This window comes from Henckelia pumila, chromosome 3, assembly GCF_033568475.1.
Source record: "Henckelia pumila isolate YLH828 chromosome 3, ASM3356847v2, whole genome shotgun sequence".
Taxonomy (NCBI): domain Eukaryota; kingdom Viridiplantae; phylum Streptophyta; class Magnoliopsida; order Lamiales; family Gesneriaceae; genus Henckelia; species Henckelia pumila.
Genome location: NC_133122.1, coordinates 123,564,654 through 123,578,019, shown reverse-complemented (window position 1 = coordinate 123,578,019; position 13,366 = coordinate 123,564,654). Strand labels below are relative to the sequence as shown.

The following is a 13,366-nucleotide window of genomic DNA, read 5'->3' as shown; positions in this document are numbered from 1 at the left end:
TAGACTTGAATAGCTATTGTTCTATGAGTATGGACTTGTTTTAGTTTTGATAGAACATGGATTGGCATGAATAGGAAGGATCAAAAACAGCTGTAGAAGAACGGGGCATGTTTTTGCCCAGATCAGCACCCGATCTGCATTTTTTGGCAAACCGGGCGCAGCCCAAAATTCCCCAACCCCAGAGTGGTGTTAGGGAGGGGCGCTCGGTCGGCACTTTTTAACCGACTGAGAGCACCCCTATTTGAAAAAAAAATAATAAAAAAATAATTCCTTTCGCGACGTGATTTGGCGTCGCCAAATGTCTTGGATGATTTTTTTTTAAAGTTAAGCATTTTACATTTTTATTGTTTGCTTAGCTTTTTTCTTGAATTTGATTAAGTTTAATTTCCCTAAGATTTGATTAGCAACCCGAGGCCCCACATGTTTCAAGGTCGGGACAAAATCATTGATTTTTTCTTGTTATTGAATTAAGGACGCGATTTCTACAATAATCGTGTTTTTTTTTCATAGCTAGTCAGATTCATATCAAGTTATCATCAAAAAACCATTTATCAGTTTAAATTTTGATGGGTTTATTCTAAATCGTATCATTCATTCTAGAGAAAATCAATGCCACTCGCACTCGAGCCACCGCTCGTATGAGTGTTATTCGCATACACGATAAGGACATCTTCATTGAGAATCTAGGAACATCACAATTGGTGGAACATGAAAAAAAAACCTGATTGAAGTGATGGAAGCGCTAGAAGAATACAATAGCGACCTAGAGGAGGATTCAGATCACCTCCAAGCCGATGTAAGGAGGTTTGCTTACTACCATGAGAAGGAGAAAAGAGAACACGAGGAGACCAAGGAGAAACTAGTGGCGTCCCAAACTACTACCTCTAAAATTGTAGACTTGCATAACCAAATAAAGGCTGAAGTTATGGAAATCAAAGCCAAAATAGAACGAGCCTTGCGCACTTAGGCCCCATGCCATCACGAATTGGAAACCCGTGAGCAGGAATTACAAGACAAAGTTCAAGCCATCAATTCTCAAAACTTGTGAGCCAAAGGCCAAGTGCTAGAGCTGCAAAACACCATACAGGATCTCAAGGAGAATAACATGGCCCTGGTTGAGTACATTGATCAACTCCAACAGGCAGCCCTAGCCGCTGAGGAAGAACCTGAGGAAATCCCTTAGGGATAAGATGAGGGCGATGGAGAGATAATAGATTAGGCCGTCAGCTAGCATTTTATTATATCTTTCCATTCATCGTTGTTTTGATTTTCAAGATTTAGTTCCTTTTTTTGTTTACCTTGATTACTTTTTGGAATCAATAAAAATAAATTTTATTCTTCAGTCAATTACTGATTCGGCTATTCCGTTGTTACATTCCTTCTTGAAATATCATTTTGCGACAAGCTCTTAGAAACCCTATTTTTGTAGTAAATGGCCGGAAAACCCCCAATAAATAATCGCAGTCATTCTAGAAACCAAGGAGAGGATGAGAATCTGCCACCAGGACTCGGTCATAGTATAGAAAACCTTACGGCAATCGAAACTATTGTGGCAACAACTCTCCAAGGGTTGGGAAACACTAATGCTAACGGCAATCTTCCGCCCCCACTACCTGCTCAAAATGGGAACAAATTCCACTATGAATCCCTTCGTAAGAATCGAACCCAAATGTTTAAAGGAGATGCCAACCCAGAAGTAGGATAAAACTGGACGAAGAACATCGAGAACCAATCGCGATTACTGGAGGTTCCTGAGGCTCTTAAGGTATAGGTAGTCGTGCCTTTCTTGGAAGACAAAGAAAATGTTGGGAAGCTGGCTCACCATCCATGATCGCGTCCAGACCAGACACGACACATGGCAGCAGTTCCGCACAGCTTTCCTGAAGCAATATTTCAGTCGAGGTTCGACTTCAGAAGTTAAGCAAGTTTCAAAACCTCACGCAAACTCCACACATGACAGTGGTGGAATATAATTCCAAATTCAATGAGCTCGGGACCTATGCCCAAGCTATTATGGCGGATGACATCCTGAAGTTACACCACAAGAAGGGGTTGAACAGTCGGATCCAGTCGGCTTTAGCTAACTATAAGCCCACCAACTTCACAGACCTAATGATAGAAGCTATCCGATCTGAAACTGATATCAAGAATCGAGATGATTATTTCAAGAACAGTAGAACTCTCGCCGATCAATATTCTCAGAATGGGAAAAATTTCAAATGCCCAAATCAGTCTGGTGGATCGTCCAAGGGGACCCTTGCTACCCCAAACTGTCTAGGGATCAAGCCAAGCCCCACCTGCAACTTCCGACACAGAGGGGAATGTTTTTGGAGAACTGGTGCTTGTTTCAACTGCGGAAAAATGGGACACCAAATTGCTAACTGCCCCGAGTTCGTGAAGGAAAATACGGGGCCAAAAACTGAAGCTATTCAGGGTGATTCAAAGGAGAATAAGACCAATGCTCGTGTGTTTGCTATCACACAAAAAGAAGTAGACGGAGCAAATAAAGTCATGACAATTACCATTTTAATCAATAATATGCCTGGTTATGTTATGTTTGATTGTGGTGCCACTCATTAGTTTATATATAAAAGTTTCACTAAGAAGTTATGCCTTATACCCGAAATACTAACTGAACCATTTAGAGTAGCGACCCCTACTAGTAAGACAATCGAGACACATAAAGTATACAGAAAATGTAGGGTCGGTATTGGTGAACGAATATTTGAAGCTGAATTGGTAGAACTCAACACAATAAAATTCGAAGCCATCCTTGGGATGGATTGGTTAGCTAAGAACCATACGGTGGTCAATTGTCGTGATAAGAATTTTAAGCTCCAAACTCCGAAGAAAGAAGAAATTACATTCCAAGGCAAGATCAAGGCTTGAAAACATCTCATATCTACCTCCCAAACTTGGAAGGCAATAAAAAGTGGCGAAGAGGTTTACCTGGCTGTGATAAGCGAGGTAAAAAGAGTGGGAGTTCAAATTAGAAGATATTCCTATTATATAGGAATTCCCAGATGTATTCCCAGATGAATTACCCAAAAGTATTCCAGACCGAGAAATTGAGTTCGAAATTAATTTAGTACCAGATGATGCCCCAATTTCAAAGACACCATACCGAATGGCTTCATCAGAACTCAAAGAATAAAAAGATCAACTACAAGAACTGTTTGATAAGAAGCAAGTCAGACCGAGTGCATCTCCTTCGGAAGCCCCAGTCCTATTTGTCAAGAAGAATGATGGAAGCATGAGGTTGTACATAGACTATAGGGACCTCAACAAGATCACGATAAAAAACAAATACCCACTTCCAAGGATAGACGACATTTTTCATTAACTTAAGGGAGCTACTATTTTCTCCAAACTAGACCTGAGGTCCGGTTATCATCAATGGATGGTCAAGGATGAGGATATTCCGAAGACGGATTTTGAACGAGATATGGACATTATGAGTTTGTCGTAATTCCATTCGGTTTAACCAACACTCCAGTAGCATTTATGGATCTCATGAACCAAGTTTTCAAACCGTTTCTTCACAGGTTAGTGGTGGTGTTTATCAACGATATCCTCGTTTACTCACCTAGCGGAGAAGACCATAGTGAGCATCTACACATCACACTCAAAACCTTAAAAGAGAAAAAGAAACTGTACGCCAAATTCAAGAAATGTGAATTTTGGTTGAAGAGTATGGCACTCTTGGGCCATATAATCTTAGCAGCTGGAGTCTCTGTATACCCCAAGAAAATGGAAACAATAATAGACTGGCCTAGACCTAAGATGGTGACCGAGATTCAAAGTTTTTTGGGGTTAGCAGGCTATTATCGGAAATTTGCTAAGGGTTTTTTCTTAGTTGCAATACCGCTTACGAAACTCACACAAAATAATTCGAAGATTGACTGGAATGAAGAATGTGAAAAGATTTTTGAAACCCTAAAGGAGATGTTAGGATCTACACCTATGCTTGTGCTACCCGATGAAGGAAAAGATTTCTCTATCTATAGCGATGCATCGAAATAAGATTTAGGGTACATACTCATGCAAGAAGAGTGATTGCCTATGTATCCAGACAATTGAAAACTTACGAGAAGAACTATCCAACCCATGATCTTGAGCTGTCAGGCGTAGTTTTCGCATTAAAAATATGGAGGCACTACCTGTATGGAGCCAAGTGTGAGATTTTCACCGACCATCAGAGTCTCAAGTACTTATTCACACAGAAAGAACTGAACATGAGACAGAGGATATGGATTGAACTCTTAAAGGACTACGACCTAACCATAAGTTATCATCCAGGCAAGGCCAACAAAGTTGCTGGCGTGTTATGTCAGAATAGCATGAGTAAAAACATCTTAGCTTCACTATTAGCCCAACCGTGTGTTCAAGAGATAGGAAAAATGAGCCAAGACCATGATCCATCTTTGACCAAGCTTAAATTTCATGTCAAGGAAGGAAAATAAACAGAATTTCAGGTGAATGACAAGGGAGTCTTGTGGATGAAAGGATGGCTATGTGTGCCAAATATTGATGATCTTCGGCGAGAAGTGATGTCCGAAGCACATAAGTCAAATTTTTCAGTTCAACTTGGAAGTACAAAAATGTATAGGGATCTGAAGGGAAATTTCTGGTGGAACTCAATGAAAAGAGATGTAGAGAAATTTTTCTACAAGTGTCAAGTATGTCAGCAAGTCAAAACTAAACACCAACGACCTGGAGGGTTGCTTTAACCATTAGAAATTCCAGAATGGAAATGGGAGCAGATTTCCATGGATTTTGTAGTCGTCTTGCCAGAATCAAGACAAATACATGATGGGATTGGGTCGTAGTTGATAGAATAAAAAATTCACTTCCTACTTGTATGCATGAACTATAACTTGGACAATTTAGCTGCGATATATATGGAAAATATTGTACGACTACAAGGAGTTCCTGTAAGCACCCTTTCTGACTGAGATCCAAGGTTTTTGGAAGAGCTTGCAACAATCTATGGCAACCAAGGTCACGCTCAGTATTGCTTATCATCTTCAAACCGATGGCAAGACCGAGAGGACAATTCAAACTCTTGAGGATACGCTAAGGGCATGTGCCATAGACTTCAGCAGCAATTGGAGCGAGCCTTTGACTTTGATTGATTTCACCTAAAATAATAGCTACCACGGAAGCATAAGAAATGGCTCCGTATAAAGCACTGTATGGACGTAAATTTTGATCGCCTTGTATTGGGAGGAGGTAGGGGAAAATACTATCATTGAACTTGAACTCATTCAAGAGACAGTTGGAAAAGTCGCAATCATTAAGGAAAAACTTGAAGTTGTCCAGGATTGACAAAAAATCTGGGCTGACTTGAAAATAAGGCCAGTGGAGTTCTAAGTTGGTGATAAAGTGAATGTAAGAGTTTCACCAGTGAAAGGAATTGTACGATTAAACAGAGCTGGAAAGCTGAACCCTCGATACGTAGGACCTTTGGAGATTCTAAAGAAGGTTGGAACATTGGCATACCAACTAGCACTACCACCTGCCATGTCAAGGATCCACAATGTATTCCACGTGTCACAACTAAGAAGATATATTCTAAACTCAAGTCATGTTCTGTAAACTTGACCACTCTTGACCGATTGGAAATTGAATAAAGAACTGAAATACAAAGAAGTTCCTATTTGAATAGTGGATTACATGGATCAAGTCCTAAGAGGAAGAACCATCCTGCATGTCAAAGTGCAATGGTCAAATCACACCAAAAGAGATGCCACGTGAGAATTAAAGGAGAAATGCGAGAGAAATATCCATACCTCTTTGAAGACAAAGGTAACCAAAGTTTCGAGGATGAAACTTCTAATAAGGAAAGTAGGATGTGAAAAAAGAAGATTTGAGATAAGGCGAGGGAATATTTTTGTGAGATAAATAACATTATTATAATATTTGTGCAACAAGATAAATTATGTACAAGATAAATCAACTTATCAGATTCTAGAATGAGTCAAATTTTAAAGAGAGAACTCTATTCAAACTTTGAAAGCTTTGTGTAGTTGAACCCAACTACTATTGATGTTTATAAATATGGGCTCAGACCCTATGGAAAATACACGCAGAATTTTCCTTACTTCTTCTCTAAAAATTTCGAGAACTAGGGTGGGTTAGGAAAAAAAATAAAATGCTGCATAAAGTTGGCCAAGGAGACAGTCTGATATTTGAAAATCAAGGCTGTATTTTCGAAAAGTTTTTCGTGTATTTTCTAAAGAAGCTGCACCAATTCAAGTAGTTCGATCTCACACATGTAGAATGTTAAGTGGGATTTTGTTTTCAAATCTTATGTATGTATTCAAAATATAATCGCTCATAATATGTTTGTTGGAGCATACGTAGTTTTGGTATTGAAAAAACAATTTAGGAAAATACAGAGGTAAACTGCTCGTCCATGAGCTGAAGTAAAGACAAACTGAAGAGGTAGACTGGACAAGTTTCCGAGCCAAACTAAAGTACATAAACTGAGTTGACTTTGACTAGAGACAAACTGAAGTCATCAATCGGTCAAGAAAACCAAACTGAGGTTATATAGTAAATTGTATTCAGTTTAGGGAGCTAAACTGAATCAGTGTTCCAACGAGCCAAACTGAATTATCAAGATTGGACAAATACAAGACTGAATTATCAAAGACTACATTGACCAAGAATGAATTATCCATATTAGTCTATCTCTTGTTGATAGAGTTTCTGAAACGACCTAATACCCTCTAAAAAAATAAATAATAAATAACATATTTGCGGAATTAACAAAAATTTTTCCATGACTCGCTTTAAAATATTGTAAGTCCAACTGACACAGTCAGCAATTCAAATCAAAATAAAATAAACACAAGTTAAAAATCCAAATACGATAATCATAGAATCTAAAAAGAGGAGTTAATCTCACACAGTTGCGGAATAATAAACTGTTAAGTTTACATGCCAAAAGTTTTAAAGCAGGGAAAACACATCCTGCAAATGACTGACAGTGTATGAAAATATTTCACTCATAAATAAAAAGGCAACATCAGAGTTTGCGAAACAACTAAAAGCACGTCGGTCAAGGGTCTGCACCACCGATGACCTCGCTCTTGGGATCCTTCCCCTCAGCCTCTATGTAATAGTCATCACCTGAAATCAAATAAGTGCAGTGAGTCTAAAGGACTCAGCAAGAATATGGGGGGATAACAAGTACTACATAGATACAAGCACACACAAAATTTAAAGTAATGCATAACAAAATAATTGTTCGTGTCCCTAAGCTTAAAAATGATGAACATGTAAAAAGAAATGAGTGCATGAATATGACATGTGCAAGGCTAAGTCAAATAAACTCAATGAATTTCATAAACTGTACAGAACATGGTCATAATAATTTTTTTGTGAACTTAGATCCTTGAATTGTGACTCTGTGATTTCGATCATGATCATGGCTGTAGTGCACTATGCCGCAAGGAGTCAGGATATCTCCCAACCCATCTTGCCCTGGTGGTAAAGGAGACCAAGATTTCTCCTGGCCCCACACATACACATGAAAATTCGATAAGGGAAGCAAACGTCTTTGACCCCACACAATACACATGAATAGTTGGTAAGGGAAGCTAAACATCTCCAGCCCCACACAATACACATGAATAGTTGATAAGGGAAGCTAAACGTCTCCAGCCCCACACTTACACGTGAATATGTAGTCACAATCATCTCACTTCGTTCAAAATATTTTCCTTTCTTTATTAAATATAAGACTTAGGATGCACGTGTAGATGTAATGAACTCAAAAATATTTACTCAATGAACATGCAAGAGACTCGATGGTGAATGACCGAAATGGTGATGTAGGGGAGTACCAAGGGCGGGAATCTAAACCATGGTTAAAGCACTTAGGTAAATGGAGCGGTACGCCCTAAAATCTTATAACTCACTCAATACTTTCCAAAACGGAATTCCGCTTGAAACGACATAATCCTAACCTCTTAAGCTACTTCCAGTCCCGAGCCCTTACCCAAATTCTGATCTTAACACTGTTTTAAATGTTCAAACCCGGACAGCAACTTGTCGTCTAAAAAATTTTATATCTCATAAGTCCCAAGGCTTGAAACTTAGGGATAACTCCACAAAATTGAACTACGTTCGAAACTTCGTTTCCCTAACATCCTAAGGTATCACTAGCCCCGAGCCTTTCACCTAGACCAACCTCTAACCCTGTTATGAACTCACGGTTCAGGATAGCCCCTAAGTCCACGAAATCTGCTCAAGTTCAACCTCTAAAATCCAAACCAAACCTATCCATTTGACCTCAACCCCAAGCCACTGTCTTAGCATCACTAACCAACTTCTAAGATTCCCCAAAACTCTTGAAAATTTAACAAAACCCAGCCCATCCGCAACTCCACCAAATTCAACCAAAGCTAATTCCTAAGAAGCTGGCAGTTTCGAATTTCCCAATCCAAGACCATATTTCAATTTCATTCAATCTAACGCTACCATGTGAACTACATATCACCCGTGGTAGCCCCTAAATCACCACACCACCCAACACCATCAGCAAACACAGAAAAAAATCGAAACATGATAGTCAAGAAAATCTGAATTTTCAAAAATATTCTAGCACAATCACCATCGCATTCCAAGGCTTTAAAATCGATTAATCTATGCATATGTTCATCATACAATCAAAATCCCAATCAAGAGTTGATCGGCCGTGAGAAAGAAAAAAAAAAGGAGCTGGGCACGATACGTATGAAATTTCGAAAATGGGTAATACATGAGCTAACAACAATCAAACACGCACTAATAGTATATAATGCAAGCAATGAACCATAATCTTGCCTAGATAATGCAAGAAAAAAAAAAAGAAATCGATAAAGCCCAGAAATCTCGAGCTGCGACCGCGAGCAAGACCGAGGAAAGGACTGAAAACTAAAGAAACGAGCACAAGCCTCACTCCCAGCTGGACATGGAATGATTTCTGGAGGAAAAAATCGAACACTACAACAAATATGTTAATTAACCACACTAAAACGACAACGGTTTTTACAAAAACCGTTGTCGTTGACCGTATTTTATTTAAAAACGACAACGGTTTTTAAAAAACCGTTGTCGTATATATGTCTAAGACAACGGTTATAAAAATCGTGGTCTATGAGCGCGTTTTTGGTGGCCTACAACAACGGTTTTAATTAACCTTTATCCATGTGCGTTCTTTTTGGTGTCTACGACAACACATTTTTAAATCCGTTTTCGTTGTTATTTTTTTATTTGTTTTTATTTTTTAAAAAAATTAAAAATATATATAATCCCATATATATATACATAATAACCTTCTACGCGCACTCACACACGCTTGAGTGCCCCCTTCAAGTGCAATCGAGAAAACGAAACCTAATCCCTAGCCCCAACCCTTCGCCCCTTCAACCCTTCTCTTCTCCGGCGCCCTAGACGTCGATTGTTCGCCGGAAACTAGTCTTCCGACCTCCTTTCAGCTAACCCAAGCCTTAGCAACTCCAATCGTGACTTGAATCTCAAGTTTACAGCTTAGATCAACAGTACACTCACGACCATCACTGTGTAAGTTTTGTTTCTTTGTTCTCTAGATTCGTTCTCTTTCTTTGTGGTCTTGTTTGGGATTTTGGTGAATGGGTGGAGAAAAGGGGTTAAATATTATCGTGAATCTCTTCGATTTTCAGGTCTAGTAGATGCTAAGGTCTAGGTTTCCAGTCGTGAACATCTTTTAGTAGATGCTAAGGTCTAGGCACTGCGCAGCTCTTTGAGCTATATAAACCACATCAGCACTCGGCTCTTCAATTTCCCCGCAGTTCAAAAATTCGGAAATGGCGGAATCACAGTAACAACTCCCTCATCGGTCTTGGATCAATGGAAAATTTATTACGCACGCTTCATAAATTACAGCTCCACCGTTGTCAACCGCGCCCATCCTTCTCTCACGCATCTCTCCGCCGCCTGGAAAAATCGTCACCAAGGAGGCACTTGGATCACCGCCTTGTCCGCTGTCTCACTAAAGCTCTGTTCGAATGAACTGCTGAGGGATTGGATGACGTATTTCTAGTCATTTCTCTTCGATCTCGCGTACTTGTAAGTTGAAATTTCTGCTGGAACAAACTTCTTCTTTATATGATGTAGTCTGTGATTTTATCGGTATGAGAATTTAAGCTCGATTTAGGTGCTTGAACGAGATCAATCGATCTCCAACTCGTTGATTTCCTGTAAATATTCTGAGATGTTTTTAAATGTTAATGTACGTTATTTCAGGTGCTTGAATAAGATTGAGCAATCTCCTGCTATTTAACATGTAGCAATATCCGTATCTTTGCAGCGTGCCCATTTTCTGTTCTTAACTTGATTTGGATTGATATTTCTAATAGAATGGGAAAGAAATTGTCTGTGTAAACTCGGTGCTGCTTTTATGTTACCTGGTTGTTATCTGTAATAAGCGATTGTATTTTCTGTTAAAGTTGTTCACAGAAAAGGCTACAGAAGTTCATAACAAAAAAAGTTATTTGAAGTAATTATTTGTTGTCTCCTAATCTCATAACAATATTTTTTTGGCAAAGAAGAGCATAGATTGGATTCTACTGGCAATTAAATCATAGGTACCATATTTAGTTTATGTGAGCCCCAACATTCAAGTTCAACGCATGCAAGATTTTCTAAATTTCTCCGTTGTTGCATGTGATCCAGTTATGACAGCTTCTGTGCATTTTTAGTTGTTTCAAAGGAATGTCTATTTACAAGAAAAAGTTCAAATGTGATGTTTATCACCAAGAGCAGGGGATCCCTGCCATCACTCTTGTTCTCTACTAACAGAACTACAGAAGTGTAACCACTACTTTGTCCCACCAATTCTAATGATGCCCTGGTTGAGCATGGATAGTGTGGTGTCCTGTATTTAGTAAGTTTGGCATGGATATGATTAAAAAAATTTAGTTATCTTACAGGAAGAACATCATATCTCAAAGATGTATTTTTCATGGCCTCAAGTTTCATGTGTGTCTGGGTTCCCTGCAAGGGGGAACAGGGCTGTTTTTGTGAGCTATAAAGACGATATTGGTCAGGCAAGTTGTTGGCACTTCCATGCAATTGATAGTTTTTCGAGGATTCTGTGCTAATTTTAGAATTACCTTTACGTCAAAAATTCAAGTTTATGCTTCTCCACAGATCCAGAAATTCGCAATGCATTTTTTCATCGTCTTTGAAACAGAAAAGTTCATGGACGTCCTAAAGGTAAATATGGCACTATCAATAATTTTAGCACCTAAAACTAGTTATTTATTTCCACTTGGTATGATAATGCCTTCTCAGGAAATTAGTGCAAATGGAAGTCCTTCACTGCTTGAATACCCTGGGCTTAATTCTGAAATATCATCCCAGGCCGAGGTATTACCTTTTGATGGACCCACGTGCAGGTTAGTAGCAGGAGCTACCTTAACTTCCCTCAATGTTCCTTATAATGAACTTTTGTCAACAACAAAGGAGTGACAAGTGTGGGTGGACCCAGAACATTCAATGAAAATGAATTAGTGTATCAAGGAGTGATACTTATGACTTTAAAAAATTGCAAACAACTTTGAAGACATTCAGTGGGATGGTGACTGAGCAAGGTCTACCTGTGGCTATAAATTCTTTTACAAAATGAAGTCTGATGTCATGCTTATTTGGGGTGGATTTAGATACAAAAATTGTAGATTAAAAATAACGCTTAAATAAGTCCATTGTTTTTGTGAAAAACAGAATTAGTTTTGATGTTTGGATAAATGTTGAAAATTGTTTTTATTTTTATATTAAAGTAGAAGAGAAGCCAAAAAGATATAAATTCTAGCTTCTAAAAAATATTTTGTAAAATTTTTTTTTTAAATAATTATTATAACCAAACAATATATTTTTTAAGAGAATCATTTTTAAAAAAAAAAAGTGCTTTTACTGTGTTGACTTATACAATCAAACGCACTTTAGTATCAGGTCTCATCGAGATTGGCAGTGCGTGGCATCAGCAGAGACAAGTTCCCAGCTGATGCTTCCAGTCCTTGAATCTAATGCAGTTCAAGAACAATTTGTACGTGAAGCAATAGAAATTCGGGAAGCCGCAGAGACAATTGCATCGTTTCCTCCCAGTTTCACGCAGTTGCTGAATAACTGCAACCCTGCAGTTGATGAAGGTACCTTTCCTCATTCATGATATGCTTACCACTCCCACAGTTTAATTAATTTTAGTGTGGCTTAGGGAGTGTTTGCAATCACTAAAAAAAAGTGATTGTTAGCTTTTGGCTTAAAAAAATCATTTTTGTGTGTTTCTTAAATCTAGATTATGTGTTAACTTATTCTTAACTTAATAGAAATCCAAAAGCTAGTTATGTGGTGATTATGATTCTCCAAAAGTGATTCTAATTAGAAGGTCATTGTTAAAATTACTCTAATCACTTATTTATCAAACACTACCCAACTTTGATTTTTAGATTTTCACATTTGTGTCCAAACACTACCAACTTTTGATTTTTCTTAATTTTTTTATAATCTATAAATTAATCACTTCTACAAAAGCACAATCTATTGCAAACACTCCCTTAGTGTTGCCAGTTAATTATCTTTGTGCAGCAAAGCCTATAAAACACGTGGAAGATCTTAAAACCCAATTTATGGTACGCCCTCTTCCTTTCCTCATACAATATTCTTTCCTCATACAATATTCTCTCCTTTTTTCAGGATTTCATAACTTTGTAAAACCATTGCTGTAGTATTAATTAGTTCTTATCTTTCTTGCAGCGGTACCTGGAGGGAACTTCATTACAAGGTATGATTTTAGAGAAGCAATCATCTTCTTTCGATTTCTTTGGTCATTATGGGAACGAACAAAAAATAACTGAAACAAAATGTCTAATTGATCAAAATCTTATGGAGTTGTGCCAGACTACCGAGAAAACATGGCTTCCTTTAACGAATGGTTTGGTTTTATCTTCTAAACATGACAGAGATAATTGCAACAGTTGAGAACTTCATCAACGAATTTGGATATGACATCGCTCTGTAAATTAAGCTTATCAAGTGACATCACACTTCAATTACATATAAGTCTACGGTAACTAGTTGTGCTCTTTCATTCACTCAGATGTACATTGACAAGGGAATATGGTCAGTTGGATAAACTGCAAATAAGTGCAATGAAGACAAAATCATGCATATATTTTTATTTCCTCGGAATGTCTCTGTTGCACATGATAGTTAATTCAAATATATCCAGGGCATGGTTTTGTTACTCTCGTTGGTCATTGTTCTAATTTGCGTATTCTGCATCAACATAGTAACCCCAACCGCTATCCAATTCTGTTTTCCTTGCCAACGAATTTGA

At 38.1% G+C, this 13,366-nt stretch overlaps 1 protein-coding gene across 1 annotated transcript; it reads left to right on the top strand.

The window, feature by feature from the left end:
- Positions 1 to 10,982: 10,982 nt before the first annotated feature.
- On the top strand, positions 10,983 to 13,090 carry LOC140889421 (protein POOR HOMOLOGOUS SYNAPSIS 1-like). Its single transcript, XM_073297134.1, has 7 exons — positions 10,983 to 11,078; positions 11,182 to 11,247; positions 11,326 to 11,429; positions 11,983 to 12,179; positions 12,589 to 12,659; positions 12,784 to 12,811; positions 12,990 to 13,090. The coding sequence occupies exons 1-7, from the start codon at positions 10,983 to 10,985 to the stop codon at positions 13,046 to 13,048; spliced, it is 621 nt and encodes a 206-aa protein (XP_073153235.1). The 3' UTR covers positions 13,049 to 13,090.
- The last annotated feature ends 276 nt before the right edge of the window (positions 13,091 to 13,366 follow it).